At 39.8% G+C, this 26,314-nt stretch overlaps 3 protein-coding genes across 4 annotated transcripts; 2 read left to right on the forward strand and 1 right to left on the reverse strand.

The window, feature by feature from the left end:
- Positions 1-1,116: 1,116 nt before the first annotated feature.
- Positions 1,117-19,290, forward strand: prkacba (protein kinase, cAMP-dependent, catalytic, beta a). Of its 2 annotated transcripts, none has more exons than XM_015970651.3 (10): positions 1,117-1,449; positions 7,948-8,009; positions 8,314-8,442; positions 9,996-10,094; positions 11,202-11,284; positions 11,377-11,503; positions 11,703-11,798; positions 14,701-14,823; positions 16,099-16,263; positions 16,361-19,290. In XM_015970651.3, the coding sequence occupies exons 1-10, from the start codon at positions 1,404-1,406 to the stop codon at positions 16,484-16,486; spliced, it is 1,056 nt and encodes a 351-aa protein (XP_015826137.1). In that variant the 5' UTR covers positions 1,117-1,403; the 3' UTR covers positions 16,487-19,290. The 2 variants fall into 2 exon arrangements, with proteins under 2 accessions (XP_015826137.1, XP_015826135.1); XM_015970649.3 differs by lacking the exon at positions 1,117-1,449 and adding an exon at positions 1,472-4,113.
- Positions 19,291-19,372: 82 nt separating this feature from the next.
- On the forward strand, positions 19,373-22,778 carry samd13 (sterile alpha motif domain containing 13). The gene is made up of 5 exons (XM_015970654.3): positions 19,373-19,569; positions 19,916-20,028; positions 20,242-20,278; positions 21,732-21,843; positions 21,929-22,778. The coding sequence occupies exons 2-5, from the start codon at positions 20,004-20,006 to the stop codon at positions 22,070-22,072; spliced, it is 318 nt and encodes a 105-aa protein (XP_015826140.1). The 5' UTR covers positions 19,373-19,569; positions 19,916-20,003; the 3' UTR covers positions 22,073-22,778.
- On the reverse strand, positions 22,779-26,279 carry uox (urate oxidase). The gene is made up of 8 exons (XM_015970653.3): positions 26,208-26,279; positions 25,642-25,854; positions 24,883-24,999; positions 24,687-24,765; positions 24,339-24,525; positions 24,121-24,244; positions 23,255-23,338; positions 22,779-23,177 (listed from the first exon to the last, which is right to left on the reverse strand). The coding sequence occupies exons 1-8, from the start codon at positions 26,226-26,228 to the stop codon at positions 23,103-23,105; spliced, it is 900 nt and encodes a 299-aa protein (XP_015826139.1). The 5' UTR covers positions 26,229-26,279; the 3' UTR covers positions 22,779-23,102.
- Between the last annotated feature and the right edge of the window lie 35 nt (positions 26,280-26,314).

A 26,314-nucleotide genomic window follows, 5' to 3' on the forward strand; every position in this document is an offset into this window, starting at 1 on the left:
TTACCTAAGGTTGTAAAAAGTCTAAACTGGGATAGATTTAGTTATATCACTCATCGAATTTTAAAAATGACCTCCTTCATACAAAGTAGTTCTCCCTTATGCATGGAAAAAAGGAAAACACTGAAGCCAATGTTTATGTATCTGTTTTAAACTAGAATAATCAGAAAATACAAGAACACGTTAGCAGAGTCAAACTCATTTCATAAAAATTGTATTGAAACTAAAATGTATATCTTTACCAAAAAGTGCATCTGAAATTAGTATTAAAATTGTTTGATGAAATACTTAATCTAAAATAAAACGTTTTAAAAAGGCATCACTTGTAGGTATTTGGGTACTATGACTATTTCAAAATAAATACAGTTATAGACAATGAAAAAGTTTTTTACCTATGGCGTTACATTTAAATTCACAAGTAAAGCAATAATTCTAGAGATGCAATACTATAAATAAATGCTTGTTTTATATTAGACATGTACAGACACTCACTATCTTTTTTCTTAATTGTTTTTAAGTAGAAATCAGAAAAAATAAATAAATGTGTGCCAAATAATTCCATTTTCTGTTAATATGTTATTATTGTTATTGCTATTACAGTTCTCATTTAAAAAGACAAGTTTAGGATTTTTGCAACACTTAACCAATGATCAATAATGGAGTCTGCTTCTCTTTATTTAGATTATATAGCAATAAACAAAAAACTACAGAAAATATAGTAATACAATATGTAAAAACAACAAAACACACACTAACAATTCATAATATATAATAAATAAATTCCTTCATGTTGAAAAGGAGTGGGAAGAAGCATACACTTATTTAATGCCTCTTCTTCACTGTAAATTATCTTTAGCCATTTATTCATGGCTTTTATATAATAATAATAATATACACACATTTAAAGACATATTATTTATTTGGACAAACCACTATAATCAGATTCAGTTTAAAAATATATTCTTCATCCATCATACCATAATAAATACTATTCAACACACTCATAGTTTAATTTATTTCGCACATTTTCCCCCCAAACAATGCGAGTTATTTTTTTAGAAGTCAGTGAATGCAGCGTCATCCTCATTAAGCGTTATCCCTGGGTATTCCCATTTGACTTGAACGCAGCACGGGACGACAGCAGGCAGAGGTGAAAAGTCTGGATCATGTTGTCATTCCAGCGCAGCCACACATGAACGACTAAAGGGCTCCACAAGAAGAAAATAACGAGGCGGGCATCGCAGCGCGTTCATGTCCACAAAGGAACATTATTAATGCCGTTTTTAACCAGCCCGTTAGAACAAGCTAATATTTGTTAGCTAGCTAACAGAGGACCCTGGTAGTAGCTAACGGCCACCATCATCGCTCTTTAGCCAGCTGTGGATCGCCCTGTCTGTCTTCCTACGATGGGAAACGCAGCAACTGCCAAGAAAGGCAATGAGCAAGAAAGCGGTGAGCATCTGGAAGGCGTCCAGTCAGCTTTTAGTCATTTTAACATAACTGCAGCACAACATGAGCTCGCTCATCATGTTGGGAGAGCATCCTTTAGCAGATGTTCAACATGACAATACAGTAACAGGGTTTTTGCATTTAAGAACCATCATTGGTTGGGCAGCAGTTTACAACACACTGCGACTACGTCAGTCTGCTGATCGCAGTTAAAGCAGTCACTAATGAATAAACCGACTCATTAATGTGATGTCTGAGCATTTAAAAGTCTCCATCAGTCTGTGGGAGGTTTCCTGCAACAGTGAATGCAAAGAAAGAGTCGTCTAATTGTGTAAAGGAGACCTTCAAGACAACCGGTTTGTTTTTCAAAGGTTCTAATGTCACGTGAGTGGAGTAGGATAACATCAGAAAACAAGCTGCAGCCCATCATGGCCTGGCCACTAAAAATAACGGTCAGACAAGTTGGTTCATTTGCTGTTTATCTAAATTTCACAAACCGTGTTTTCCTGCAGTGACATTAACTTGTTGAGCTATCTGACATCAGGAAAAGGTACCAGTCATGTGAGTCAGAATGCATCTTCTGGAAATAAAAAAAACCTTCAGGATGTCACATGCATGCTGCTGCTGTTGTTGTGAGTGGCCAATCTAATTCACTAAAGTGTACCATACACCTAGTGGCCTGTCTGGAGGGGGCTGCTGATCTTGACCTGCTTTCTGATTGGTGGGAGTTTTACACAGCCTCATGGACTTGTGACTCAAGTCACCACCTGTACTTGCTGCAGGGTGAGGTTGAGGATACAATAACTCCTGAAAACCACAGACTAACAAAGCATGTCAACAAATTCTCACCAGGTAATCCTGGCAGGTTCAAACTAAGAAAAGAGGATTACTTTATTTACTGAAGATCACTTTTCATTTAACGAGCCTCTATGTTTTAAAGTTGCTGTGTTTTCTATTGATGCAAACTATCTAACAAATCAGTCCTCTCCCTCTTGAGGGTGATTGGGGGTTTTTGTTGTCCATGTCCAAGTGCAAGATAGTTTTGTTACATACTTGAAAATTGGGGTGAAACTGTAAGGATCACAAATCATCAGATGGTGATCTCCAGCTTTTACTGGAGCAGTTTGCAGCCAGGATGAGAATCCGCTTGTCCAAATCCGAGACCATGGTCTGGAGTCAGAAAAGGATAGAATGCCTTCTCCAGGTCAGAAATGAGGTTGTGCCCCAAGTGGAGGAGTTTAAGTATCTCGGGGTTGTGTTTATGACTGAGAGAAAGGTGGAGAGGGAGATCGACAGGCGGATGTGTGCTCTTGGTGTTGTACCGGTCTTTCGTGGTGAGAAGAGAGCTGAGTCTAAAGGTGAAGCTCCTGATTTACCAGTTGATCTACGTTCCTACCCTCATCTATGGTCAGAAGTTTTGGGTAGTGACTGAAAGAATGAGCGGACAAAATGAGTTTTCCTCACAGTGTGTCTGGGTTCTCTCTTAGAGATAGGGGGAGAAGCTCAGTCATCTGGGAGGGGCTCGGAGTAGACCTGCTGCTCCTCCACATCGAGAAAAGCCAGTAGAGAGGCATCAGGCATCTAGGATGCCTCCTGAACACCTCACTGGTGAGGTTGTCCAGGCACTTCCAACGCGGAGGAAGCCTAAAAGGAAAACTCAGGACAAGCTGGAGGGGCTATGTTTCTTATCTGGCCAGGGAACACCTTAGGATTTCCCCGGAAGAGCTGGACCAGGTGGTTAGGGAGAGGGATGCTCTGCTTAGGCAGCTGCTTCCTTGATCTGACCCCAAGGAAGAGGAGGATATTAATGGATATATGGATGAGATAGCTCACATCAGAGGAGAACTAAAAGTTTGAACTAAGGTAAACCTCTTGGACAAGAAGTGAAACATTTTCAAATATGTAGTCTGGTTGCTTTTGTTTGATCCTACAAGGATTCCCAAGCCCTGGATGCCTGAGAAAATTCACTAGCATGTTGTCGGGATTTCTCTATTTTTCAAATATTGGACCTGATGTTTGTAGTGCCATAAACTGGTTCAATTCAAACCCCTTTTAAAACTATGCCTCAAATGTTAAAGCTGTGCACCAAAAAAAAAAATCTAATTAGCTTGATGGTAAATTTCAGGAAAACATACTAACTGCACTGTGTAACATATCCACCAGAGAGCACAATAAGCTGCAGGTGACTTGTTAAGTTAGTCTGTGGGCGGAACACTTTCATTTTATCAACAGTCCTGTTGCTCAGTGCTTTTAACTTGCTGCGTTCTGCTTATTTTGCATTTCTCAATCTAAACAACACGACTTGCACGCAAGACAAAGCAGTCATTTCAGACGACCCCACACCAAGAAGCTGGACATGCATTCGGCCGCTGACACTGAAGCAGACTACCCTAACAGGAAGCTTAAACTTTGTGGTTAACCAACCACAGAGCATTTGACTTGAGACAGGAAGTTAGCATCATTGGTGTTTAGGGGCTGTAAACGGTTGCTTTGCTGTGAGTATTCTCACATACATCAAGATAGTTGCCTTAAAAATGGCTCAGGGAAAGGATCAGTCCTTTGCCAGCCGTTTAATTCACAAATATCTAAAGAGTGGACAAGAGCACAAAGGGCTGGAGACTGAGGTGCCTCATATCTCCGAATTCACCGTCATGTGGGATAAGTTGAGTAAGTGTAGTGCTTTTTTTTATTTGCCTTTATCTGTGTTTAAGGCTCTCTTTAGCTTCGAGCCGGATGAGTTGTAACTTGTCTTTTACAAAAAAAATGCTGCTTTTATGAAAAACTCATTACATCAAGCAAAAGGTATGTGTGTCAAAACTATAAAGGTAGTAGTCTCCAATTTTCTCTGTTCCAGCGTTTATTTTGCTCACCAGCTTCCCAAATGCTTTTATAACCAGCAACATTCACACACCGCATTCTGGATCTAGCCAAGACTTTGGTGAGGTCTTGTTGGACCATCTTAGCTCAGAGTTGCTTAAAATCCATTTTGTCTTTCAGCATTTTAACAGATGTGTTTTATCATTTTTGTGCACCGACCTGCTGGTATGAAATGTATTTTATGTGGGCTTTTTCCCAGTGTCTTTTCAGTCAGTGTTGTTTTTGGTCTTTGTGACAAAACAATAAGTCTAATTCTGAAGAGTCACAACTTAAAGGAGATAAAAATCCATTTTTCAGTTGTAAACAACTCAAAAATCTAATTGTTGCTGCATGACAGGATGTAAACATCCTTAACTGTCGCTGTAAATTACAGTTTTTAGATGCAGTAGAAAAACCAACATTTTTTCAGTCATGGTGAATTAACATTTGTCTTGTGGTAAGGTTGTCTCACATTGTCTTTAGCGTTTCTGTTTTTCATGTGATTCTAAAATGTTCTGATTTTTAGCTCTTTATAAATTTCTCTTCCTCTCTTTTTCTTCTTCATCATTTCCATCCATGTGGGTGAATGTTCCTGCAACCCCTGGGTGAACTGTAGAGACTTTTGGTATGCTCATTTTTCCACGAGACGTCCCAAGTCACAGAGAGAACGTTTGTTATGCTTTTTAAACGATTTAAGGACTTGTACAGTCTCCAAAAAATCCAGTAAAATGCACCTTTTGACAGTTGATCTAAATCCTGGGTGCAGTTAAATATAATACACGAACAACATGTCAGTTAATAAAGCTGGAAAGGAAATTAGTTTTTTGTTTTAATAAAAGTATTGATCTGTTTGACTAAAAATAACTAGGGCAGAGCAATATAAACACTTCTTATTTCAATGCCAATATATTTCAATTTAAATCTAAGAGTAAGACAACACAAGCCTCGGACATTTGTTAGGATTCAGTCAGTTCACCAAATGATCAAAGGGTGAACTCATGAAACATAATTATTCACCTACAACCTTTCTCACAAATAACGACCTCTCTTTGCATCTCTGAGATGTTATTCATATATCTAACCTTACTTATGACCTTTTTAAGCTCTTATAGTGAATCTGCAAACAAGCTAGGATTTGAACGCAAACTCGATCTCGGAACACTCACCCCTCTCCTCGGGTATCGTCCCTGCGACGCCTCTGCCAGAACCGGCGATGCTGGAGGAAACCAGATAGCGCTAAACACCAGTGGCCATTTTCTACGTCTAAACGTATTTTGTTGTCCGTGACTTCAAATGGTGTTTTTCTTTTTGGGACTCTTAATAGTTTGTCTTAAAGTTGAAGTGGTAGCAGCCGACTGTTTCTCCTTCTCTGATGTTACTGAGCCATGAACATCTCACACCATCGGTGTGCTGTTGCTAAATGCGCAAACATGTAATGAGTGGAGGACCCAGGGAAGTGCAGCAGTTCGGTGAGACGGACAACCGGGTGGTCCAGTGATTGGTTTCGGTCTGAAACGTGTAATAGAGCTCCGGGAGTTGACATCACTTCTCCCGGCATGCAACAGTTCAAATCGAAACGGTGCCATCTTGGCAGGCAGAAGCCCGCAGCTGGGCTATTTGTTATTGTCAGAAAACTCAATCAAATGGGAAATATGGTAGATTACTGTTGTGCCCCAGGATGCAGAACAGACGCGGACGACATAAGGAATGAGCCATCTACAGGATTCCCCAAGATCCGGAACGCCGCAAACATTGGATCATTGTAATAAGATGTGCTAGTGACCGGGCTAAAATGAAACTGTGGGATCCCGAGAGTAAAGGTTTTCGCTTATGCAGCGACCACTTCATATCAGGTACTTAAACCAACATTTCCTCAACTGTGTATGGTGTTTATTTTAAATGCTTTTATTACGATTCTTAGTGGGCTTCCTAAACTTATTTTGGCGTGGCTTTTTCTGTCTTATTACTCATAGCAACAAGTAAACATCACGTAAAACGTTGCCTCGTGAGTTCTGCGTGCTGCCGTTTACGTGTTTTATGATCACAGCAATTAACCGGCTAAGCTGTATTTAATTTTTAAGCAATGGTTGATCAATTGTCAGATCACACATAAAAAGCACTTTGGATTGATATTATCTGTCTCACCAAGACAGATCTCAGACAGATCCTGAGACGCTCCTGCCTGACATATTTATTTTATTCACGGAAAAAAATCTGACTAGTGATTTCTCTTGGCGTTCAGTTTATACATTCAAACAGCACAACACTCCATTTAAACTTCCTACATGTATTTGTCCATCCATCCATCCATCCATTTTCATCCGCTTATCCGGAGTCAGGTTGTGGGGCAGTAGCCTAAGTCGAGAGGCCCAGACCTTCCTCTCCCCAGCCACTTGGGCCAGCTCCTCCGGGGAAATCCCAAGGCGTTCCCTGGCCAGGTCCGCTCTGACAGCTTCTGGCGTTTTTAAAAAGTATCCCAGCGGCATGGAAAGGGTCAGAGATGTTTAGTCTATTTAATTTCTGACTATATAAAACAATTTCTTCGGTTTTAAAGTGTGAAGTAAACTCCGACGAAGTAAAATCCAAGCCGATCCCGTTCATTTTGTTTACCTTTGTTGCCTGCCAACATGGCGTCTAGTCTCTGAGAGTCACGTGACGTCCGGAGCTCTATTGGCAGAGGTTTTAAGACAAATGCGAGAGAGCCGCTTTATTATTCTTTTTTTTTATCTCCACAATATATTTATAGCTATAGTTAAAACATTAACCCCTTAAATTTACAGGTTTAATGAACGCAATGGGTTTTATTCCCCATGGGTGGGATGCTGGAATGCTAAGGAGTTAAGAGGCATGGAAATGGAAAATGTAAAGCAAATTTGATAACTTAAATAAATAAATGTTTTACAAGGAACTTCTTTATCTTCACAAAACATTTAAACATTGTCACTTTTAACCAGCATGATTGTGTTTCCTGTACACCATCTTGATTCAAACGTAGAGTTGTAGTTAGTTTTCTTCGACCTTTGACTCAACGTCCCACTTTCTTGCAAAAAGGTGGATTTGTGTAACTGTTTGGAAATGATCGGTTTAAGCAGCCCCATGAACCAACACGTGAATCAATGTAAATGAATAAGTAACAGATTACCAAACGCTAACATCAGTGAGGCTGCAGGCGACTACCAGTGACTCTTTGACTTTGGACGGCTCATGTCTGCTGTGACTTTACCAGTGCACCATCTTTCCACTGCCTGCCTCCGTGTTCTCAGTTACATGTATGTTGTGCCTTTTGTCGTCCTCTCTGCCCACTCGCTGTTAGTGCCTCTTCTTTTATTTCAGCCACTCCTGAAAGAGATGCACAATAGCTTTTCTGGAATTTGGCCAGTTTTCTAAAGTTCACAGAGCTCTTTGCATCACTTTATGAATTAGGATTTTCCTGCTTAGGCGTGTTTTTTAATTTTTTGTTTGTTTTGTTTTTTTGACTTTTTAATTGAACTAATGTTCTGTGCAGTTCTCACTTCCCAACACTCGACACATGCCTGATCTTAGAATGCATTTATTCCTGTGAATGTGTGACCTGCCTTTTTTTGTTTGATTTCCTTTACTCACAGTGAGTTGTAAGTGTTTTATTGTAACTCTCTTCTTTTATAGTGAAAGAGTTCTTAGCTAAAGCCAAAGAAGATTTTTTAAGAAAATGGGAGTGTCCGCCACAAGTAAGTAGGCTTTTATTTGCACTTTGATTTGTATTATTTAGCTGTCACGTGTTACTCACATACGTTCACACATTTAAAAAAAAAGGTACAAGTTTTGACACAATGGCTTCTTCCTCTAGTTCAAAATAGCTTAGAAAATGCTTGCTGACTGAGTAATTTTATGGTAATATGCTTTAACTTTAACATAAAGGAGAGACCAGAGTAATAAGAATAATAATGTAATTTCTAAAAGTTTACAAAACCCAAAAATTCATGCATTTGCAGCTTTATTTTAGCCTTATTTCTATTTGTGTTGTTTCCTCAGTGCACAACAACCCTGGATGAGTTTGAAAGGTACAAGACTCTGGGCACTGGCTCGTTTGGACGAGTAATGCTCGTGAGACACAAAGGAAGAAACCAGTTCTATGCCATGAAGATCTTGGACAAACAAAAAGTGAGTTTTCTGTCTTAAAATCCATCTGAAGCAGAGTTGTAAATGAGGCTTGTTTGTAAAAGGAAAAAGTCTGCTAAAATGTTTCAAGTAAATGCACATGCTGCATATCTGATGAAAGGAAATGGAGTGCTTCCTCTCATGCGCTGCTACCATATTATCACTGAAAGCCCCAAAGGGCCTTCACACGAGAGTTTCGATCTTTAAATACTGATGTGAAAGCAGCAGAGACAGTCGTGCATGTTCTCAATGTGCTCCTCATGTAGAGCTGCTCTGTTCTCCTAAATCTGGCAGCAGATTTGAGGGTTCAACCTGTCCAACTTTTAGTTTCACTTCATCCAAATGGCTGCAAAATTTTCTTTGACCCCTGTAGGATTTTTTAAACTCTGTCTCGATTGGTTCCATATAGTGATGCACCGATATGAAATGTTTGGGCCGATATTGAGATCGCTGTTATGGCCGATGACCGATATTTGCCGATACCGATATACTGACATTAATGCATCTAAAATCAGCAATTTTGTATAAAATGAAATATTTTCAAGCCGAATTTACACTATTATTGACACACAACACACACATTTATGCTTCTGAGATGATTTCATTCACTGTTCGCATGACTAAACAAATACACATCACCCCTTCACTCTCTGAAACAGGCAAACAAATGGAGACAAGATGGAAAAATATCAGTTGTTAATATCGGCTCAGTTTTATTTGTCAGACCGATACCGATGTGTTAAAAAATATCGAACATCGACCGCTACCGATATTGATGCCGATATATTGTCCATCCCTAGTTCCTTATCCCCCAAAGAGGAGTAAATGAGCTACTGGGCAGCAGTGGCTCAGGAGATAGAGTGGGTTGTACAGTAATCAGAAGGTTGTAGGTTTGATCCCGACTCCTGCAAGAGAATTCTGCTGTTGTGTCCCTGGGCAAGACACTTAACCCCCTTATCTGCTGGTGGTGGTTGGAGAGACCAGTGGAGCCAGTGTTTGGCAGTCTCACATCCGTCACTGCTCCCCAGGGCAGCTGTAGCTCATCACTACCAGCATGTGAATAAGTGAATGACTGATTGTGTTGTGAAGTGCCTTGGGGGGTTGTAGAACCCTAAGAAGGCACTATACAAATACAGGCCAGTTACCATACTGTACTAGATGTTCATCTTCTGTTACAGCAAGTTTAGCATTACAGAGCCCAAAGCTTTAGTGTGACGATTAAACAAAACACTTTGAATTTACAGCTAAATTATTATAAACTTAAAAGTCAAAAACATTTCTGAAATATAAAAAAATACGATTTGTTGTAAGTATGGATGTCCGATATTATCGTCAGTGTCGGCGTCGGTTGTCAGTCTTTTTTATTTTAGCTCTTTTGGCTAGTTAGTGGTACATATTCAATAAAGGGGAGGCATTGCTTCCTTCCCTAATCACAGAAGTAGAGAGAGGAGCTTAAGGTATAACCTCTGGATTTCTCCTTTAATGTGTATGAATATCTTTGCAATTGTATTTCTCATACCATAATTCAAATTTGTTTCTCCTCCCTTTTGTTTTAGGTGGTAAAGTTAAAGCAGATAGAACACACGCTCAATGAAAAAAGAATTTTACAGGCCGTCTCCTTCCCCTTCCTCGTAAGATTGGAATACGCTTTCAAGGTAAAGAAGAATCTAAGAGGCCTTGTATCACAACAAGGTAGAATGGTTGATCAGTCAGTCAATTCTTCAAGATGGTTTTTGCCATTTTGAGTTGATTTAAAGGCAGGCACATTCATGGGCAGCAAAGCGCTGTGACATTTGACACCATGTCCTTTTCTAATTCACTTTTTATGATGGGGAACCGTTTCTTAGCAGGGGTGCTTTTTGAGCATCTTCTGTACGTTCATTCTGTGTATTTTGTCTACTTGAATTGCTTGGTTCTTTTACAACACAGGGAAAAAAGTTGTTTTTTTACCTTGTTTTGCCAACGTTTCGGCAAATTACTATAGCCATCCTCATAGCTGTGCCGAGCTGAGCTCTGAGCATGGCTATAGGCACTACATTACGCTAACTAATCAAAGACAATTGTATTTAAATAAAAGCTTTATATGTTTAATTGCTTTTTTAAAGAAATGTTACTGTAGTACATTTGAAAACAAGTGCCAGTCAAATACAAAAGCCTTTTTTTTTTGTTTTCCTCTTTAAATCTAGTATACTGTATTGTGTATTACTATGAAACACATACTGACCAAAAATATCATAAATGTGTTTTAAACATTTTCCCAAATCAGCCATCAGTTGCAATGATTTTTAGTTATCTGCATCAGCTATTGAAGAACTAATAACTAGTAAGGGGGCTGCTAACAAAGTTTTCCTCCCAAATAAACACTGTTTTCTTTGGTGTTGCCACAACTTAGCTTTGTTATGATGTGTATTTTTAATGTAATATAATCAGATAATGCAAGCCCAGTACATATCACTAAAGTCATCTAACTTCCTATCATTGGTCTTACTTTTCTTGACTTTGTCTGCTAAAGCTCTAATTGGTTAACTTGCTTTTGTAACTGCGTTCACGGGCTGTGGTTGGTGTTTGAGTGTGGCTCAGTCCTCAGTTTTAAACTTTGGTAATCAGGCATTTCTGATATATTTAAAAACAAAATCACAACTTCATTTGGCACATCTCCGTTAAGAACAAAGTCTGAAAACTGCTTAATTAAAGTAGAGTAAAATCAAAATATCCCATTCTCCTACCTGAAACATAAACATGGCTCCTTCCTTTGCTTGCAGGACAATTCAAACCTCTACATGGTGATGGAATATGTTCCAGGAGGCGAAATGTTCTCACACCTCAGACGCACAGGAAGGTTCAGGTAGGATTGGTGTTTTACTTTATTCTTTTGGTCTAAGGGGTCTCGTGTTTATCAACCGCGCTCATGTCTACGTTTGTTTGTTCCCCTCTTAGTGAACACCATGCAAGATTTTATGGAGCTCAGATAGTGCTCACTTTTGAGTACCTTCACTCTTTAGACCTCATCTACAGAGACCTGAAGCCTGAAAACCTGCTCATAGATCAACATGGATATATCCAGGTAACCAGTTTTTTTTTAGGTTTTTACTAGAAAACTAATTAAAGGTTTCAGAAATGTACAAAACCTGCCGTTAAACTATTAGCTGAATATCAGTTAATGATTTAAATAAGACGTAATCTGTACACAACAGCTGTAGCAGGAAGCATGTCAGAGAGAACACAGATGGACAGTGTTTGACATTTTTGTTGTTTCACTCCAGGTCACAGATTTTGGCTTTGCCAAACGAGTAAAAGGCAGGACCTGGACATTGTGTGGTACTCCTGAGTATCTGGCTCCAGAGATCATCCTCAGCAAGGTGAGCCGCACAATCGCCATGATAAGTTTATGAGACAGGCCTCTACTAACAAAGGTGCTAAAAGTATGGTTTAAAGTGGGTTTGTGGACACAATCTCTTAAAGGTAAAGTAAGAATTTTACTGTGGAAAAATCACAAAACAGTCTATCCCCGGTTTCACGCTGAAGGCATCGGCGGCGCAGAACAGCAGTGGAACGTCACTGCTTCAAATAGAATCCATTATATTCTGTGGAGCATTTCAAACCAGCAGAGACGCGGCAATTTCCACGCGTCCCAGAAGCAGCACGCTAAGCCGCGCCACTAAAGATAGGATCGGGTTCTATTTTTGCCACGTGCCGCTTCTGGGATGCGTCAATTTCTGCAGTTAACATAGGGTTAGACAGGAAATCACACGGTTTCAGTGTTAAATCACTGGTGAATTTCAAAATAAAAGCACTGCAGCGATGCCGTTTCATATATATGAAGCTTACCTGTGACCCAATGGCTGATTTACTCACAGCATCGTTCCAGAAGTGCGGTGGTGTGTTTTTCATGGCTTTATTCCTGGCAGTGGAGAAGAACAACATCATATATGACATCAAACAGTGACATCAAACGTGATTTCCTTCTTTTTGGTTTAATGGCAGACTTCATAAACAAATGTGACCCGATGTCTCGAGGAATCTTGTAATCTAGCAAGTCCAGCAAAAAAGCACAGCGAGGAAGCCGTGCCGCTTCCAAGACTCTCCTGGTGTGAAAAGGACCGCTTTGAAGTTCACAAGTAAACTGTTCCGCTGCCGTTTCACTCCGCCGATGCTTCCAGTGTGAAGCCAGCGTCATGCCTTGATCATGTTGGAAGGAACATCTTTTGTATGTTCATTCTGTGTTTCATCCAACTGCGTTACAGTAATGCATGTTGGAAGGCAGGTTACATTATAACGGATTTACTTCTTAGCTTGCCGCCTCACCCTAACCACCACAAACACTGCTGCTCCAGCATTTGTAGTTCAACACTGGCCGGCAAAGAGCAGCATTGTTGTGGGAATAATACTATCCAGTAAAAGAAGCGACCCAGAAGTTATTTTCTGTAACTCCAAGAAGCCACTGCATCTTTTTGTTTTACTCTAATATCGGGTGAAAACAGCTACAGGAAAAGATAAGGGAGAAGAGAAGCGTGTGTACTCTTCGATTGCCGGAAGAATATCTGGCAACATTTGCACAGATGCTCATTTGTTTTGATACGTGGACTGCAGTACCCAAATCTGACCACAGAATGTCATTCTTACTTCATGCACCTTTAAGTACCCTTTTTGTGAGTCATAGCCCAATGTTACGCTGCTTAACAAACAGGTTCTTAGAGAGATTTTATGGTTTTATGAATGAAATAAAATGACCACCAATAGTTTTTAAGGCTAATTTAAGGTGAATTTTCCAACTTATTTCACGGTTATCCTGTAACTGTTGAGTCCTGGTTGGATTAATTTGTTTTGACTGTTTGACACAGCTGCATGGTGGTGCAGCTGATCGCACTATTGCCTTGCAGCAAGAAGGTTTCTGGTTTTAATGCCCCATGGACAGCCTTTCTGCTTTGAGTTAGTCTGTTCTCCCCAATGGTTGCATGGATTTTCCCTGGGTTCTCTGGTTTCTTCTCACAGACCTAAACCCAAGGTTTTAGGTCTGTGAGGAAGACGCTGTTTAGATGCATGTTTATGACACAGATTATTGAGCAGCAACAGCATGGACTACTTAAAGCTTAAAGCTGTTACAGCGAATTAACTGAACAAGCTAGGGTTTGAACGCAAACATGGTCACATAACACCCACTCCACTCCACATTGCCAGAGGAAACGAGATAGTGTGAAACACTAAGTTGCAGTTTTCTAGGTCAAAACGTCTTTTGTTGTCCAGTGTTTTTCTTTTTGGGATTCTGGTAGTTTGTCCTAAAGTTGGAGTGGTAGCAGCCGGCTGTTTCCCCTTCTCTGATGTTATTGAGCCACAAACCTCTCATATCGGTGGTGTTCTGGTGGTGTTCTGTTGCAAAATGCGTGAGTGCGTAATAAATGGAAGACCCAAGGAAGTGCGACAGTTTGGCGAGACCAACAGCCAGATGGTCCAATTGTTGCTTTCAGTTTGATGCGCGTTATTGGTGGAGGTTTTTAGACAAATGCGAGAGAACCACTTTATTTATTTATTTATTTATTTATTTTATCTCTTCAATATAGCTATATTATGTTAAGACGTTGTTAAGAGGCATGAAAAACATTTTCGAGCTCATTTATTTTCCTTATTTGTCATAGCAACTTAAAAAGGTTAGAGAAAACGATTTCAGTAAAATCTGACGTATTCAAACTGGATTAGAATCATTGGTTGACAGAAGTTTCAAGCACTAAATCCACCAGTTTGTTTGCTTGTTGGTGTATAAAAATAGAACGCAACCCCAATAGTTTGAGAAAGCAGACAAATGCATTCTGTGGTGGGTTGCATTAAAGTGGTTAATCAGTTGACTGACTTCACTCTGGCTGCGTGTGTGTTTCTGTTGACTCAGACAAAATACTGAAAGTCAGAAGCCTTTCACACAAGCAAGAATTGAAGCTGACTGCTGCGCACAGCTGGTGCATCATCACTTGGAAAAAGACCAAATGAATGTTGAGGTGTTTAAACATCAGCCTGTCGGTCACAGCAGGATAACAGCAAACCAGGGAAAAATTGCATTGGAGTTCAAAACCTTGTTGTCTATCAACTAGTTATAAACTTTAAAAAAAACAATGGAAATGTTTCCTTTCCTCTTGGACAGAAATCTTTTAAACACATTATTAACTTGTTAAAAATGTTTATCTTGATGAGTTAAGGCACAAGTCTTGTTAGACCTGCCCTCACATGATGTATTTTACCTTCTGACGTTAAAAGCTTTTTCATTTTTTCCAGGGCTACAATAAAGCTGTGGACTGGTGGGCACTTGGAGTTCTCATCTATGAGATGGCTGCTGGGTACCCTCCATTTTTTGCTGATCAGCCCATCCAGATCTATGAAAAGATCGTCTCCGGCAAAGTAAGCAAAGATAACATTTAGACTAGAAAACAGTAAGAAGTAATGTTGTCTCAAGTGTTGCTACTTCCTTCTGTTGCCTGCTGCGTCTCACCTTCTGTACAACTAGGGCTGCTCAAATAATCGAATTTTAATCACGATTACGATCTGAGTTTTGAACGATTATAAAAACAAAACAAGCCAATTATTTGCTCCTCCCACCTGCGCTGCCCCGAGTTGCAAATGAAGCGCTCCTCCCACAATGTTGCCAACTTGGCGACTTTGACGCTATTTCCAACAGCTTTTCAGACCCCCTTCTTGACTTTTTAAATCTTAAAAGTACCTAGTGAACACCTCAGAAACATCTCTGCTAACCCTTAGCTACTTTCTGGATAACTGTCGTCGACATTTCCTGCAGGTTTGCTAAACACTCCGCCTGCGCTCCGGACCGTTCTTCACAACATTAGGAAAGGGAATGATGTAGTGATGTGTCGGTCGCTAAAGAAACGGCTCTCGGAGCCGGCTCCCTGTTGGACTAACCAGAGTGAGTGGCACACACACCGTACCTGCGGACTCCTGAGCCGCTAAAAATGGCTAAATGTGCGCGTGTGGCGCGCTAAACACACGTGCAGCTTGCCCCGATTGCTGAGACCGGGTTGGGGGGTGGGGGGTGCAGCTGTGGTTAGGACATTTATTACATTAAGTGATGGATTTGTAAATACATAGTTTATAAATAAGGTAGAAATAGGTTCCTCACGCTGATAAATAATAACTTATCTCTCTGAGGACACGGTGCTACTGTACTCTCCTACAGCACCTTGACACGACTCAATAAATGTTCTGCAACATTTTGTGAACATCAATTTATTTGCATTTATTTGTTATAAATGCCACTGTATAATTCTTGCTGTCAGTATTTGCAAGATATTGGTAGTTGGGTCTGTACTGGTTAGACTTAAATGAGTAAACCAAGGTCTGTAGCCCTTGGGTCATAGACTATGAGCTATAAGTATATTGGTCTTTTTATACTGGGAATCAGGAGTTATTTTAGTGATCATCTTGTTTCTTATTTCTTTTTGTCCTGATTGTGCCCTGAGCAGATTTATGACTGAATAAAAACAAATAAAATCAACATAAATTGAAAAATCGTCCTAAATAATCGAGATCTCAATTTCAGTCACCATAATCGTGATTATTATTTTTGCCATAATCGAGTAGCCCTATGTACAACAGCAGCAGAAAAGTGAGTTTGTTTGTTTTTCTTAGTTTGTTCTGTTATTTTCCTTCCTCCTTTTGTAGGTACGATTCCCGTCCCACTTTAGCTCTGACCTGAAGGACCTGCTGAGGAACCTGCTGCAGGTGGACCTAACAAAGAGATATGGCAACCTGAAGAACGGCGTGAACGACATCAAGAACCACAAGTGGTTCTCCACAACGGACTGGATTGCCATCTATGAGCGAAAGGTAAATCTTGACTTTATTTATAGAGAGTGGGCGTGTCCTAACGCGCTTTATAGCACAGAGGCATGTTGTGATCCAACATCTAAATCTGCCTTCTCAGATCGAAGCCCCCTTCTTGCCAAAGTGCAGAGGACCGGGAGACACGAGCAACTTCGACGATTATGAAGAGGAGGACATTCATGTCTCACAGACGGAAAAATGTGCTAAAGAGTTTGCTGACTTTTAGTGAATGGGTACGAGTCCCATCAGGGCTCGGTTGTTTTGGGATATTTGCACTCTGCTGAGTGTTTCGGTGGAACCGAGGCCATCACACGCTCCAAATAGTTGCCTCGTTCTTCCATTCTACACGGCTGAATGAGGTTGTTTTTGCCATGCCCCTGGGTGCTGTGAGCACCAGTCCACACACAGACAAATAATCAAGACACCCCTCGTGCTGCAACACAAATTAACATGAAGCATCTTTCCCTCTTTAAGTTTTTCCAGCAACATGCATAGCAAGTTTTATTCCTATTTGCAAGAGGCACAAAGCATGATAGTATTAGCTGGTGAATATCACAAGGTTTGAACGAAAGGTAATTTTCTTTTTATTCAGTATCTGTTAACACCCCCCACCCCCACCCCCACCCACCCCCCCACCCACACACACACACACACACACACACACACTGTCTTTTAAGCTTCGGTTGAACATTCTCCAATCAAGATTGCAGCCAATATTTATCATGCTGGTGTTGCAATTATGTATGATCATATCTATTGAGACATTTTTTTAAGAGCATGACCAAAATTAAAATCTATTTTTCAGCAAAGGGGGAGAAACACAGATGAGTTCTGGTGAGTTTCTCTGCAGCAGGCATTCGTTTTGTAAACCGTTAGAAAATTCAACCATAATGGTGATAGGAGCTGTGTTAGCTAATCAACTGTAGCATTGTTCTTGTCGTTCATATCTGGTCGCAGGGCATTTACTTTTTACCTCAGTCAGTTCATGTGGATTTAATCAATGAAGAGACGTTTACATATGTTTCAGTTACAAATCTGTTTTGAGAGATTTGAATCTGAAGACATTTGTGCACATGACAGATCATTTAAAAAATGCAAACATGAGTGCACTGACGTGGCGTTTTTCAGCAGTTGCAAGGTTGATTTATTTTTTATTTTTTACTTGAGGGTATAAACATGGGTATGAAGAAGTGGTGCTCACGTGGACAAACTTGGTCCTCCAGGGTTGGCTTTTGTCTCTCAGATGCTGTGTTTGAGCAGAGCACTCATCAAGGATTGTGTATCTGTCACGTGTTTGTTTTGTTTTTCATGTAGCATGTTTTTGCTTGTACAGCAGTATCACCACAATCGACAGTGTTTCCACCATTTTGTTTATTCTGTCACCTTTAGATTGTTCCACGGCAAGTGGCTCCAGAACAGTGGAAGAGTGTGAGATCCCATTTGAACTACAGCCAAATCGTTTTGCTGTTATTATTCCACAACACAGATTAACCCACCTGCTTTCTGCTGTTTTACATTCTAGTTTTTGACTTAAAACTGGATCAAGATCGACTCATTCTGCGTTGTTGAGAACCACCAATGAACAAAAGTCATATTCTTCTTCAAAAGGAGTTAGTTTAAATTCCAATTTTTCTTTATTATAAGCGGTTTTTATTTTTATAGTGTTTGTTGCATATTTTCTTTCATTAGAGGAATCTTTTTAGAGGGTTTCCTCTATGTTTGGCAACACTTAAGGTTTTCCTCTGCTAAAATCTGTATGTCAAATTACACGGCATTGTGCTTTAGTGAGGGCTTCTTTACAGAAGTTCTGCTTTTCTAACCTTATTGCTTCAGAGACAAGTATTTCTCTTCCTGTCCGGTTCAAAGAAGTCGAAATTTACATTTTTTGGAGGTTGGACCCTCAAGGCTGAGGAGAATTCAGATTATACAATTTATTAAAGTCAGTTTGAAGTCTCAGAACTTTCCAGAAGTTTCATATATTTTCTGTGATTCTTAGATTGCTGCAAAAAGGGAATTTAATGAAAATTGACAGCCTTGGAAAACCATTTGTGAAACATTTTGTCTGAACTGGTACATTTTTTTCAGTTCGAGCCCATAAATAAGTTTTATGTAGCTAATTTTCTTTCAAAGGCACAGCTGCTTCATCAGCAGGTTTTATTTATATTCAGAGATGTCTAATAACATGTTTAAACATATATGAGTTTCAGTGTGTTTAAGAAGACTTGAAAAGATTTTATTTTCAAAGGAGTTATAAAAGGAAATGTCCAATTATTTATTTGTATGCCTTTCTTTCTTTTTTCTTTTGCCATTTTAGAATAAAAGTGTTCGTTGATGCACATTGACACTTATAATGCCTACCAAAATCATGTTTGTTTTCCTAGAAATTCAACTTAGACCCTTAAATGTTTAAAGGATGAACATATAATCCTCAGAGTTTTGCAACATATTTTGTTTAAATGGAATTTGGAAAGTACACCTGATCAAGGATGTGTGTCTGAACTGCCTGTGTGTTTAAATCCTTCCAGAAACGATCCGCAGCGCTTCTTCGTCATCTGTCCTACCCCTCCTCGTGTGTGTGTGTGTGTGTGTGTGTGTGTGTGTGTGTGTGTGTGTGTGTGTGTGTGTGTGTGTGTGTGTGTGTGTGTGTGTGTGTGTGTGTGTGTGTGTGTGTGTGTGTGTGTGTGTGTGTGCGTGTGCGTGTGCGTGTGCGTGTGTGTGAGAGAGAGAGAGAGAGTGTGTGAACCGATGTAAACGAGGGCACCATTTTCCTCCTGAGCCACCTCACACTCCTGACTGGGGGAAATCAATCAGTTAGTTTGTGTAGCTATAGTCACGCGTGCCAGTACGGAATCAATAATCTGAAATGTGTCTGTATTCAGTTTGTGAAACTTTGCACATCATTTAGAGAGCTGACACAATTCTCCCCTCAGTCATATTTACTTGTGTTCGCAAAGGAAATATACTTTGCTGTAGCAAATTTTATGTAACAAAGACTATGTCATTATAATAAATTCTTTTTATTAAATTAAACTGGTTGTTTTCATTCCGGGCGATGTGGTTGAACCGGGTTGAACGGCGCTAAACCGGCCCGACACTACATTTCCCATGATTCCTTGATGTTGTGGGCGAAGGAAGCGAATGTGAAGAAGCTAGTTGTCTTACTTGATTATAATTTGAATTTATCAAATAAGTATCGCTGTTTATTAATTTGTAAAATAGCGTGATAGAAATGCAACTTTTCCTTGGTGGATTGATGCGCGCAGTTTAGACGAGGAATTGTTTTCGAGGCAGAATCATCAGAAATAAGAGGTAAGTGTTAAATTTGCTCTTAGCAAACGAAGCTAACAATCCTGCTTAACGTTAATACACATCACGAAGAGGAAACGGTCCGGTGTCTGTTCTCTTTCAAAGTAACGCTTCTATTTAACTGTGTTATATCTGCTGGGTGTTTTTAGACACTGATAAATGACATGCCGCATTTTTTTATGTAACGTGTTTTTATTCATTCAGATTAGCTACACAGGAGTTTTTCCCAGGTGGTCATTTTTGATGTAATCACACGTCTTCCTGCCGCCTCGCTCGTGTTGCTGTCAAAGTAATGATTTAATTTTCAAGTTATTTATTTACCACTGTAACGTCATGCTACTGGTTCCAGCTGACACTTCCAGTGACTGTCAGGCTGGGAGACAGACGATGAGAGTGTTTGATCTGCCAACAACTCCTGAGCTGACAGAAGACGTCTGATGAAAAATTACTGCAACGAAACATGTAAGAGTCGTTTTTTTAGTAACTGCATCAGTATTTTTGCGTATTAACCTTTCAGCAAAGCTAAACTTCGCATAAAAATGTAAACATCGTCAAGATTATAATACGTAAGAAAAAATGTTTTATGTATGTAATGATCATTTTAACTTCATATGAGATCAGTTTGACTAATTTAAAATAATAATTATTTGTCATCTTTATGGTTTCTTTCAACAGCCAGTATGGAGGACAATGGCTCAGTCGACACTAAAAGGTATTGTCCAAAATTGGTGTAGGAGTTTTTTTTTTATTATTATTAAAAAGTGCAAGAAGTAAGAATTTTACAGTGAAATAATCACAAACCATTCTAATGTCTCGATTATGTTGGAAAGGAAGGTTACTTCGAAGGAGATTTCCTTCTCTGCCAGCTGAGGGGTATCAGTTTTTCTCCATTTTTAAAAGAGCCAAAGAGGAACATTGTCATTGTTTACAATCTGTCCTGTCTCCATACTTCCTGGTTCTAGGGCCAATCATGTTTCAGCTCACTGGGTTGCTCAGTCAATGCCGTAAACACTGTTGCACCAGTATTTGTAATTCCATACCAGCTGGCAAAGAGCAGCAGTGTTGTAAAAATAATGCCAGCTAGTAAAAGAAGGACCCCAGAAGTTATCTGTTGTATCTCTAAAAAGCTACAACATCTTTTTGTTTTCCTCTAAAATCGTGTGAAAAAAGTTACTGGCTAACATTGAGCTAACAATGCTAACAGTGAACTAGAAAAAAAAATTGTCAGCTCTAAAAAAATCTCAAGCTACTTTTCCAATTGCCAATAACTCGATATTGCAGTGAAATGTATTTACTACTACTTCTCACCTTTGATTGTCTTCGCTCGCCATCTAGATTCTTTAGGCACTGGTCCGTAAAGCCAGGCGTACATTGTGCTACTTTTTTGAGCTGATTTCCCTCTCGTGCGAGAATCTGCAAGATCCGGGAGAGTTTTGCGCTGAGCGTCGCGTAGTATACAAGGGGTTACGAGAGGCTAGTAACACCACGTGACCAGCTAACGATCAGCAGTCGTAAGCTTGCACGGATTTCTGGCGTGTTTGATATTTTGCTCGTCCCCTCGTGAGAGTATTGCACTGTTGAAGCGGCACTGCGACCCAAAAAGCACCAGAACTGCTCACGGTGCATGCGCAAACATGCGTCAACATGGCTCGCCAGCTTTTTCTCTATTAATGCACGTCGTTTGTTTTTATTTCTTCACTTTTTTTCCCACACACAATGACGAGGGTTGTCAAGAAAGCGTGTTCATGTCAATGTAAACTGGTCACAGAACATTTTTTCTTTCTTTCTTTCTTTCTTTCTTCAACTTTTATAACTCCCTGTGTGCTCCTACAGCACTCCCAAATGACAACAAACATCAATAACAACACAAAAAAAAACTCCAAAATGTTGGGTAAAAACTGCTAGTTTTAGCACATTTGTAGGTCTGACTTGTTGCTACCAAACGTACAGTGTGAGCAGTCTGGTCACATCCGAGAACTGGGACATTGTGAACACGTGACTCATGAGATTTCCCAGTTCCTCAGACTGGACTCATTTGTTTTGATACAGGGGCTGCAGTACCCAGATTTGACCACAGGATGTCATTCTTACTTAAAGCACCTTTAACTAAAGAGTAGAATAGTCTTTCCCAGCTGAAGACAATTGCATTACTTTTCATCCCACAGCCCAGTGGAGAATGGTCAGCTGCCAGATCCGTCCAACTGGGGAGTTGCTGATGTTGTTAATTATTTTAAAGCAACAGGGTTTGAGGAGCAAGCCACAGCTTTTCAGGATCAGGTGATTATTTTATACTTACAATTTCATCACTAACAACATCGGATCTCAAACAAATCACATTTTTCATTTTCTCCCCACTTGGCAGGAAATTGATGGCAAGTCTCTGCTCCTGATGACGCGTAACGACGTCCTAACGGGGCTGTCCATAAAACTTGGTCCAGCACTGAAGATCTATGAGTACCACGTGAAGCCGCTGCAAACTCAGCACCTGAAAAGCAACGCCTCCTAGCAGCGCAGCTCGTCCCACCACCAAACCTCAGCGACAATCATCCGTGACAGGAGACCCCAGGTTAGCTGCGGCTTCACAAAGACTTCACTGCCCACAGTGGCACCTGAAGCCAGATTTTAATGCTGTATGATTTTATGAGCATGGACTCCAAATAATGATGTGCACTTGGCGTCCATGCAGCTGTTTACATGTTCAGCCATTCTTATCTCTGCTGCTTGAGATGTGTAATTTATTTTATGTGTATTTTATTTAAAAATATGGAGCTTTGGAGTGAGTATTCTGCAGGTATGAGTTTTGAGTGATCGTGTGTGTGTTTGTGTGTGAACAAAGTTTTGTACATAAGATTATCTATAGTTGAAAATGCTGTTTTTCCTGTCATACCTAATATCTTTGATATACGGCGATAATGTGTGTTTTTTGTTCTAAACTGCACATCTGAGTCCATGAGTATTCCTGAGCATGTAACAATGAAGCGATTTGTTTTCCCACACACAAGGACCCGAACCAAATAGTCTCTTGGTTTCTGCATTCATTAGATTTGAGGCTCTTGTTGTGTAAATATCCTTACTATGTACCTACCTGCGGTGCTTTCAACTTTGTCGCACAGACGGTTGCGCTGAAGTGTTCATGACAGGCGCAACATAACACTGGAGTGTGGATTTCTGACTCTGAGATTTGTGATAAACGGTGCTCTTTTCTCACCAAAGAATGTGAGTTTGACTTTATTCACAGTAGTTTCACTTCATTTTATTCTTTGTCAGATCATTAGAAAAAAATCTACAAGTCAGAGATGGCTGCAGTTCTAGACCGAAATAAAATCAAGCAACTATAATGAATATTGAACTATAGACAAGCCAATAATGTGTGTTTTAATAATTTTAGGCTTTGCTTGAGGGCCTCACATATTCACAAAGACAGCGTAAATTATGTTTGGCAAATCATAGTTTTCAGAATTTAATTAACCATATATGAAATTATCTTTTTATTTAAAATGCTGTAGGGTTAACGCTGTCATGTTGTGGCGTTGCTTTCAAAGTCGAGCTCGCTGTTTCCGACACACTGTTCCTGTGATGTTTCCGGAGGGATTATCAAGGGGAAGAAGCACCTGATTTAAAAAAAAGAAGGCGTGTTAATAATTCATCACAAATTAACTTCAAATGTTAATGAATTAGAAGAAAATACCTCATCATTGTTGGCAAGACCCATTTTTGTCATGTCTATGGTGAAGTAATGCTGGTTGGGCATGACTATCTCTATCTCTTCCACCTAAAACAGGACGTTTGCAGCTTAACATTCGTTACATGTTTCATACCAACAAACTTTAAAGACCAAGCTCACTCATTTTTTTTCAATACATTTGCAGTTATCTCTTGAATAAATGAATGCCTTTCGGGACGATCTCTGTGGGGAAAAAATGCTCTGGCGCTCCTGTTTCAGGAACTAAAAGTGAACCAAAGGAGCAGAAGAAAGATGGTAGGATTTACTTTTATTTCCTGGTGCTCTAAACATCTTGCTTCTGATTGGCTGACAGCCACCTTACTCACTGACTGTTTGATTTGCAACGTTGATGTGTTTTCTCCACAAATAACACAAGCCTGGAAGACTTCTGCCGTGCTAACGGTTAGCTTCTGCTAGCTGAGACATTCTCTTCTGGACACTGAATCAATAACAGATCTCACTGGCTTTTCTAATCAGTGTTTCCTCTTATGTTTTCTATGGATGTCTCATGCAGAAAATGGGGTAGGTGACAATTTTCACATTTAGCCTACATGTGAAACTCAGAGTGATGATCATATTCCAAAAATGAGTAAAAAGCTGTTTTTTTTTTTTTTGTAAACTTGGCCTTTAAATACTTGTGTTAAAGCCCCACACATACAGTATGAATGCTGGGACAAATGTTGATGGGATTGAATCACTGCACGAATCACATTTTCATTTCCAGAACATATGTGAGACTGCATTTCACATTTATATGATGGTGTTGAAACTGGTTATGTAACCATTAATCATCATTAGTCTGTGTGAGGTTCATAAACTGGTTGGTTTACCTCAGGAATTCTCTCCAGAACCAGAACTTGTGTTTCATAAAGAGTCTTCTGCACAGATGGTGAGTACTCTCCACGGTCGTAGGGGCCGGCAAACTTCTCGATTATTGTCTCCTTCACACACTTCCTGCATTAGTGATAAAACTGTTCAATCAGAATAAACCCTTCTGTTTCAGCTCCTATATTCACACACTTGTCCCTCACAAATCCTAGATCATTACCATGCAGCGTCAAAGTCAATGCCATGAACCTTGTTGTAGCGCCACCTAGAATAGACAGTGGTGCAGAAACACCTGTCCTTGGCGTCCTGCAGTGTTGTGAAGCGGTCTCGGAAGAAATTCTCAAACCCAGACTGGGTGGTTTTCAGCACCTTCATGTCCTTCACCCCGCTGTGAAGCACTGGAGTGCCTGTGTGAGGAGTTAGAAGTGGGTCAGATCAAAGGTTCCTTAAGCTTAATGTGATCATTTTTATAAATGCAGATGAGTTTATTTTAACAATTTTCACCAACAAATAAAGCCAACACACTTCCTGCTGGTGATTAAATACGTGTGCATGTGTGCGTGATCACCATGGAGGTTCTGTTCAACATCACAGAAACGACAAGCTTCTGGGCTGTAGATGAACGCATGAACATGCTGCACACCGTTCTGAAAGAGACGACATTACGATATGTCAGTAGTAACGTGTACTTGTACTGCAGTAGCCATCACAGAGGTAAAAACCTGCACCTTGTCCTGGACTAATGGCTGATTAATGTGTTTTACCTTCTCCAACCTCCTCCATGGAGCTTCCTCTATGTAAACCTTGGCCTTCAGCACGTGGCTGAAAGAGGTGAGGAAGTGATGACAGATGTCCAGGGAAAACTGTTCGATGGTTTTCACCTGAAAAGTAAACGTAAAACCATCTTGGCAGTAAGTAACTTCAAACGGAGAACAACTATAATAAATATCAGTCAAGTGGAGGAAAAATCTTTGTACTTATTTATGCTGGAAGTTTGAAAACATTTATGTGGTTATGACAATAAATACCACTTTATTGTTCCTCATCAAACAAAATTGGTAATTTTTGGAGGATTTTAGAAGTTGTCATCTAAAAGAAAAGCACATTCTCAGATGAAACTGCTGCAAATGCAGGTAAAACTCGAATAATGTGAATATGGTGCTAAAGTCCATTTATTTCAGTAATATGACTTAGACTGAGAGACCATCTAAAGGCTCAGAAACTCTTTGCAGGTGTTTTTGGTTCATTAACTGGTTAGAGTGTGACACTAGGATTTTCAGCCTTTTCACAATCTTCTAATTTTGAGATTTTGAATGAGGAGTTTTCATCAGCTGTGAGGCATGACCAACACAATTATAACAAATAAATGCTTGAAATAGCTGGCTTTGCATATAATGAGTTTATCTCATATATTAGTTTCACCTTTAAGTTGAATTATTGACATCAACTAACTTTTGCACCATGTTGTTTTCAAGTGTCACCTGTACTATCTGTCTTTACTGGAAAAGGTCTGTTTGACTCACGCCTTTGATTTTGGCCAGAGCGTGGACGGTGTTCTTGATGGTGTCGGTGGGAATGATGTCCGAGTTGTCTCCGGACAAATAGTCCTTGCGGGAATTGAGGGTGATCTCCACGTTAGCTTTCAGCTCCACGATGTAGTGGTGGCGCCCATGTCTCCTGATGAACAAGACCCTCACGGCGTTCTTACCATAACCTGTTCTTACGAACTCCACGTTCTGTGCAAAAGCACCACATTTAACATCTTGTAAATATGTAAATACATCATTCTGGCTATACAATGTCTTAGTCAAATCACTTTGTTTATTTGATCAGTTTTTGGATATGTTTGCAATTTATTTACACGTTAAAAATGAAAAAATCTGACTATCACTGATACAGAATAAACTTTTAGAGTTTTACGTGGTTTGGCCTTGAGATCACTGACCCCCATAGCTCTAGTGCTGAGTCATTGATTCTCTAACAATAAAATGATTGCATTTGGAAGGTTTGCAGAAGATAAAATGAGGAAATGCTTCTTTATAAACCTTTATAAACAGGTTTTTTATAAACTTTATAAACAGGTTGTTACCTGATGAGCAGCCGTTTCCATGGTTCTTCTTCCCCTTAACTTGACTTCTGTCCCCCTGCTCCCAGCAAAGAAAGGACCTCCTGTAGCATGAGGAGTATTCTGTACAG

The sequence above is a fragment of the Nothobranchius furzeri genome, chromosome 8 (genome assembly GCF_043380555.1).
Source record: "Nothobranchius furzeri strain GRZ-AD chromosome 8, NfurGRZ-RIMD1, whole genome shotgun sequence".
Lineage (NCBI taxonomy): Eukaryota > Metazoa > Chordata > Actinopteri > Cyprinodontiformes > Nothobranchiidae > Nothobranchius > Nothobranchius furzeri.

Excerpts from the sequence above, each read along its gene's own strand:
- prkacba (XM_015970649.3), top strand. The coding sequence starts at position 3,981 with ATGGCTCAGGGAAAGGATCAGTCCTTTGCCAGCCGTTTAATTCACAAA. Across the intron at positions 8,443-9,995 it reads AGATCTTGGACAAACAAAAA|GTGGTAAAGTTAAAGCAGAT; the intron begins GTGAGTTTTCTG and ends CTTTTGTTTTAG. Across the intron at positions 14,824-16,098 it reads AAAAGATCGTCTCCGGCAAA|GTACGATTCCCGTCCCACTT; the intron begins GTAAGCAAAGAT and ends CTCCTTTTGTAG.
- samd13 (XM_015970654.3), top strand. The coding sequence starts at position 20,004 with ATGAAAAATTACTGCAACGAAACAT. Across the intron at positions 20,029-20,241 it reads AAATTACTGCAACGAAACAT|CCAGTATGGAGGACAATGGC; the intron begins GTAAGAGTCGTT and ends TTCTTTCAACAG. Across the intron at positions 20,279-21,731 it reads GGCTCAGTCGACACTAAAAG|CCCAGTGGAGAATGGTCAGC; the intron begins GTATTGTCCAAA and ends TTCATCCCACAG.
- uox (XM_015970653.3), bottom strand. The coding sequence starts at position 26,228 with ATGGAAACGGCTGCTCATCAG. Across the intron at positions 25,855-26,207 it reads TGGAAACGGCTGCTCATCAG|AACGTGGAGTTCGTAAGAAC; the intron begins GTAACAACCTGT and ends GCTTTTGCACAG. Across the intron at positions 23,178-23,254 it reads GTCTTGCCAACAATGATGAG|GTGCTTCTTCCCCTTGATAA; the intron begins GTATTTTCTTCT and ends TTTTTAAATCAG.